Raw genomic sequence first — 6,000 nt, 5'->3', positions numbered from 1 at the left:
TGGTGTGCATTTTTCTGTAATATTCATTATATGTAACGAAAACCCCCAGAAGGCTGTAGGAGCTTTGAAAGTACCTTCTTCGACTTGACTATTGCGTTCAGCTTTGCTGACGATCAGGCTACCCCTATTTTAAGGCTATCAGAGGTTGCTATGCGCATTTGAGGTTGATTAATGGTTTACTATAGAAGATCGCGAATTGCGATTATTAAGGGGGTGTTTGACACTGGGATTGCCAACCTTTACTGCACGAATCAGGGAAATGCTGTCACCTGCCACAGCACTATCTTTATGGCGACCGTCTCGTGCCTTATACCTCTTTCCAAATATACGAATATACAAAATATTATATACACCTATGTCTACATATCTCTTTCTCGCCCCAAAATGTTGCAGTGTATAAGTGTATTGCGCAACGAGTACGCTCGCTGGATGAACGTCGACGCCCAACGGAACAAAGCGCTTACCCTCCCGATAAGAGAAAGATCCGAGTATCACCGGCGAGAGCACGTTTCTTAAGACTATGAAGCCTTTAATAGGGGACGTCAAGCCGCAGCTAATGGCAGCTAATGAAAAGAAGCCATCGGAGAAAACTGAGAACAAGCCATCGAACATTTCCACAATAAAAAAGAAGTTCGAGAAGAATGAGAATGGCAAACGGAGCAAGGAACCAAAGGACTTCAGCTGGGACGAAGAGGAGTCGGATCCCAGTTCGGAGAACGAGGAGGAGTCGGAGGACGAGGAGGAGTCAGAACCCTCTGATCCGAGGGACCCCCTCGAATGCAGCACCGACGAGTTAAGCGGCTCTGGCAGCGGCAGCCTCATCGGCCGTTGCCCATATCGCACCGTTCGTGCCAAAGGAGTAGGCGGAGTCCAGCAGCTTCCAATGAAGAAGGCTGGCACCAAACAGCGTCTGACCAGACAGAAGCGCCATAAGTCCATGACTCTGGCTGCCGCTCGTAGTGCCCCAACATCCCCAGTGAAGATGACTCCAGTGCCCAAGTGTATGACCACCAGGAATCAGGCTCGGAGGCAGACTATAACAGCAGCTACCAATGAATATGCAAAATCAGATCGACCAGTGGACGATACCTATCCACGTCCAAAAGCTCCGACTACGGCTACGTCACAGTCCAAGCCAGGCATTACCATTTCGGGTCGCGGTAGCGTCGTGGGCAGAACTGGCAAGATCCCAGTCTCAAGTCCAAAGCCAAGCAGTCAAGGCTTAGTCTCGGTTAAAGCTTTACCACCACGCTCAAGCCAAGTTTCAACATTAAAACCATTCGCCAAGGCAACCCCTGCCTCCACATCCAGCTCTATGACGTCGTCCACCTTGGTTGTGCCCTCCACGCCCACAGTCTCAAGCAGCAGCCAGGTGACTGCCAGTCCATTGGCAAGCACGGTCGGAGCTGAAGTGGGAACCACCACGACTAGCTCTTTCTCGACAGTAAAATCCAGAGGCGAGAAAGAAATGCAGACAGAGCGCCTGGACATATTCACTGATCAGCACTTTTTAGAGATTGTACGCCCACAGATGGCGGAAATGAATCCCCGCCAGAAGTTAAACTTCAAGAAAAAGGTATTCCATTCCTTAATAGAAACCTTTGATGATGCCACTGACTTCCCAAATGCTGAGGAGCTGCAGCACTTCAACATTAATACACCTTCTGGCTTTGAGGACGTCTCGGATGGTGAGATGCGCCTGGTGCGAGAGCTAGCGAGTCTGGTTTGTTCCGCCAAGCGCTCGGACGCAGTCTCAAAGTCCACTCCTCTGCCTGTCGTCGCGGACACTCTGCGCCCGGTAATTCGAGCCAAAACCCCAGCTCCTGTGCCTGTTGCACAACCGTGCTACGTCATTCGGCGCGCCACCACACAGGGCAAAGTAGTAAACCTGGTCACGTCTCCGGAGGAGAAGGAGAAGGAGATCGGGCGCAACGCCAAGCCGAGCGGCGCGGCCACGATCGTCAGTCTCGGTGTTAATAGCCCCACGGAGGAGCTGGGCAAGAAGAGCGCCAGCAACTGTTCCGGGGCCAGCGTCAGTCGTGTTTCCCGGGCTCCTATGGGTGGATCCAGGAAAGGCTCAGCCGTAGTCATAGCCGCCACACGCACAGAGGGCGCCGCCCCGATGAACACCCCATTCGGCTCGACCCCACCACAGGTGTTGCTCGCTAAGTACGGACCCCTCAAGGTACGCACAAAGCCCAGTAGATTCTCCGTCTGCGAGCCCATGCTGACTTTGGGTCCGAAACCCGGCAACACAAACATGAGGAATCTCACGGATGAAGTCAAGCGTCGCCGGAGCCCCGACCCGGGCATGGTCCCGGACTACCAGCGGCCCCGCTACTCCAGGACCGTCGCACCTGGCCCCGGATCTATAGCTGGCCAAGCAGCAGCTGCCGCTGCCCCACACGACAGAAAGATGAGGAAGTCGACAGGTAGCGTTTCCGCCAGCCAGGAGCAGCCCCCGCCGCCCGGCTTGGCTCTCAAAGGCCTCTTGCAGCCCAAGCCGGCCACCGGGTCCCCCCTGTCAGGTGGGCCCGGCCTTTCCCTGAAACGGAGCCTTCCGTTGGCCAACGCCCAAAAAAGCATGGCTGATGTGGTAGCCGATCCGCAAGAGCAGGAAACGCGTCGAACCCAAGGTTCAAAAGAGTATATGGAGACCGCTGGTACCATCGCAGCCGATGACTTATCGGGCTTGCTGAAGGAAGATTTTGACGACATTTTGGGCATGTAAGGCAATCCGAGAGTCCGAATAAACCTTGACGCATGCTTGAGATAATACATTTGAATACTATACATTTATAGTCCCAAAACACTGAACACTGAAAGTTTGTATGACAAAATTTTTAATTTTCTATTCGTATAATAGATTCCAATACTTGACATTCGGATAACCATTAAATACATCACCCGAATGAGTTATGAAATTATATACATAGATGACTGTCTATTTGGACACTCGAGTATGTACAATACAGTATAAATGACGTGTGTATTAACATCAACTGACAATTTGTGGTTAAATCAAATTCTAAATTCTTTTCAATCCTTGATTTTTTGCATTCATTTAAATAAAAGTTGTGAACATTGTAAACATTGCAATTGCACCAAAAAGAAGCGTTTTCGTGTGAAGGCAGTGGGACTTAGTAAGGTATGCATAAGCGCTCAAAACATGATGTAGGAATCCATCACTGGGCGCTGATCAACTTGTAAACGCTGTAAAACCGTAGAGTTTTGTTCTGCAGAGAATCACTATATACTGAATATATATAATGCAGCGACTGCTTTTATCTGTGCTCCTTCGGGTCAAAGGAGTTCTCTCTCGTTTTAATATATTCCCCTGCACGACTTTCATTTGTTTTCACTTTCGTTTTCATCCTGGAAATGCTGTAAGCGGGGTGAAAAATCTCCGCTCCCCGTTCTCTGCTATGTTTTCACTTACTCCATTGCAAAGCAAAGAAAAGACTTTGGGAAAGCTTTGACAAAAGATTTCAAGGGATTTTTCTGGTTTCTCTCAGAGTGCAATTTCCTTGGACATCGACAGCTGAAGGGCTTTGAAGTTTGCCCCGCTTGTTTCTGTCTGTGTTTGGACAACTCAAGTGGCTGTGGAGTGTCCTTCGAGTGAGTGGCTTTCCTATTTAATTTGATTTTGATACCACAATTCAGGCCCCTTCATTTTTTCACTTAATTATTATTAAGAAATTGACTTAAATGCTTATAACAGAAATGCAATTATTATTGGATTTACACCCAAGAATGGATTTCATGTATTTAACAGATACATTTTCTAAGATATTGCATTGTTGCTTCTGCCATCAATTGAAATTCAATTAAAATTTAAGCCCTTAGAGGGCAGCAGACCATGACAGAAAGATTATAAATGCTTAAATAATAATTACGAACAAATCAGGGCATCAATTTCGTGTCTGTATGTATCCAATTAACAGACACTTGATGGACATGAGTTCACTGAATATTTTTGGGGTGGGGAATCCTGGCATAAGTATGTGTCTAGTTTTTCGATCTGATTTCTGAGCGCCTTTTCTTCGGTCGCATTGTGATGAATAGTGAAGAATAAATAAATATATAAATTCTTGAAGATTATAAATTTTATGCAGTTGTAAACAATTTCAGACATGCGACCGCAGCAAGCAGGGTGCCGGGGCATGCAGCATGGGGCACGCGGCATGGCGGATGTGCCACAGTTGCATAAAATTGCATACGGAAAACTGAACCGCCACAACTTCTGGGCCAACGTCGATGGCGGCTACGACGACGACGAGGACGACGAGGACGACGACGACGACGTTGTGGCTGTGGCAGAGTGGAGCAGAAGAGCACCAGAGCATCAGAGCAGTGGAGCATCGCCGGGGCGAGAGACGATGCAGAGAAAGCGCAGAGGATGTACACGGAGCTGAGCGTATGCATCCTTGGTGGACATTTCGGTTGCGAGGCACGTTTTAAAGGCTTGATTTATGCGCACTAACTTGGATTTTACAGCTCCTCCTCTCCCTCCACCCGTGCCCCGTGCCCCGTGCCCCGTTGAACGCGTTGCCTCTGCGGCGGCTACCACTGTCTACTGCCACTGTGTGTGTTCCTTTATTTTTTTTTTTCGTGTCGCATGGAAAGGATTATTTAGAGTCAGCAGCGGCTTGCAAGCGTCTCTGCGATAAGGACGCAGGACGAAGGACAATGACCAGGAACGATGGCGATGCCGTCGCCCGTCGGCCGCCTGATGACGACAAAAGCGCTGCGATCAACGGAGTAGCCAGAGAAGGCATCCCCTGTCTTTAACACACGACATGAGGAAGGGATGGAAAAGAGAGTGGAGACGGAGAGCCAACAAACTAAACCCAGACAGCATGCAACTGCTGTAGATAGTACCCCATGGACAGTGATCAAAAGTACACAAAAATTGGTAGAAAATATGCGTTGATATATGAAAGATTGATACTCCATATACTCCAAATGGAAATTGAAGGAGAGAAGAAACTGAAGAATATGAAAAATGTGGATAGAAATAGGTAAACAAATCTAATCATATTTTATTATTTATTATCATATTAATTTCCATTCAGCTCTCGCGCCTGCATTGACCCACTGTGCAGCATCAGAGCGGAAGCTTCAACTGATACTGTTACTGTGTACATGTGTGTGTGCCAGTGTGTGCGGTTGCTTCTACAAGTGTATGTGTGTGTGTGTGGCAGCTGCTGTGCTGTGTTTCCACCCAAAAATATCAGCCACTTTAGCCGCAGATAAAGCTGTCCTCCCCCACGTTCGACCAAGCGCGACTTGAATGCCAGCTGTGGCGGCAGCGCAGAGGGGCAAAGCTGTGCGGCAAGGAATAGACATCATAAAGTGCACCTCGACGACGACGACGACGACGACATCCACGACGATGGACAGAACGCAACGAGATTTGAGAGTCAGTGCGTCGCGTTTAAGAATTTTGCCATTTAATGTGCACCTCTCTGCCGCATGCGCTTCGATAAACAATTTCGTGAGCATTTTCTTGTCCTGTGGCATCCGGTGTGAATGTGAATGGTAGTGTGAGTGCCAATGTGAATGCGAGTGTGAATGTGCGGGTAGCCAAAATGCCAAATGAACATCCGTTTTGCTCTGGCAGATTTTCACCATTTCTGTCCACGATTTTTGGGTTGTATGCGTTGAAGCACGTGCATCAAAAAGAGTTTAAATAAAAATGAATAATCCAATAGAAGTCATGACAATTTCCTCGGGTCCTAGGAGATCATCTATAAAGTGAACTGCTAAATAAATAAAAACTATATTTTCGACGACGGCAAATCAAACAAAACTTCAAGGAACCAAGGACCCAAGGACCCAGTCCGCAAAAAGGGAAATTTCCGAGCACTTCCCGACCCGACCCCTTCCGCCGGACACTGCGCAAAATATGAAAATTAATTAAAACTTTGGCAAGACACGCACACGGCGATGCGATGCGGGGAAAAAGGAAAAGAAAGTAACAAACAAACAGACAGACAA

General features: G+C 48.0%; 1 protein-coding gene across 1 annotated transcript; it reads left to right on the top strand.

Moving 5' to 3' along the window:
* Window positions 1–520: 520 nt before the first annotated feature.
* LOC6591661 (flocculation protein FLO11) lies at window positions 521–2,731 on the top strand. The gene is made up of 2 exons (XM_026990785.1): window positions 521–696; window positions 784–2,731. Exons 1-2 carry the CDS (start codon window positions 521–523, stop codon window positions 2,729–2,731), a joined length of 2,124 nt encoding a protein of 707 aa, XP_026846586.1.
* The last annotated feature ends 3,269 nt before the right edge of the window (window positions 2,732–6,000 follow it).

Source organism: Drosophila persimilis, unplaced genomic scaffold, assembly GCF_003286085.1.
Source record: "Drosophila persimilis strain 14011-0111.01,24,50 unplaced genomic scaffold, DperRS2 tig00000000-arrow-pilon, whole genome shotgun sequence".
In the NCBI taxonomy this organism is placed as follows: Eukaryota; Metazoa; Arthropoda; class Insecta; order Diptera; family Drosophilidae; genus Drosophila; species Drosophila persimilis.
Note: the sequence above shows the minus strand (reverse complement) of the source record. Positions and strands in the feature narration are given on the sequence as shown.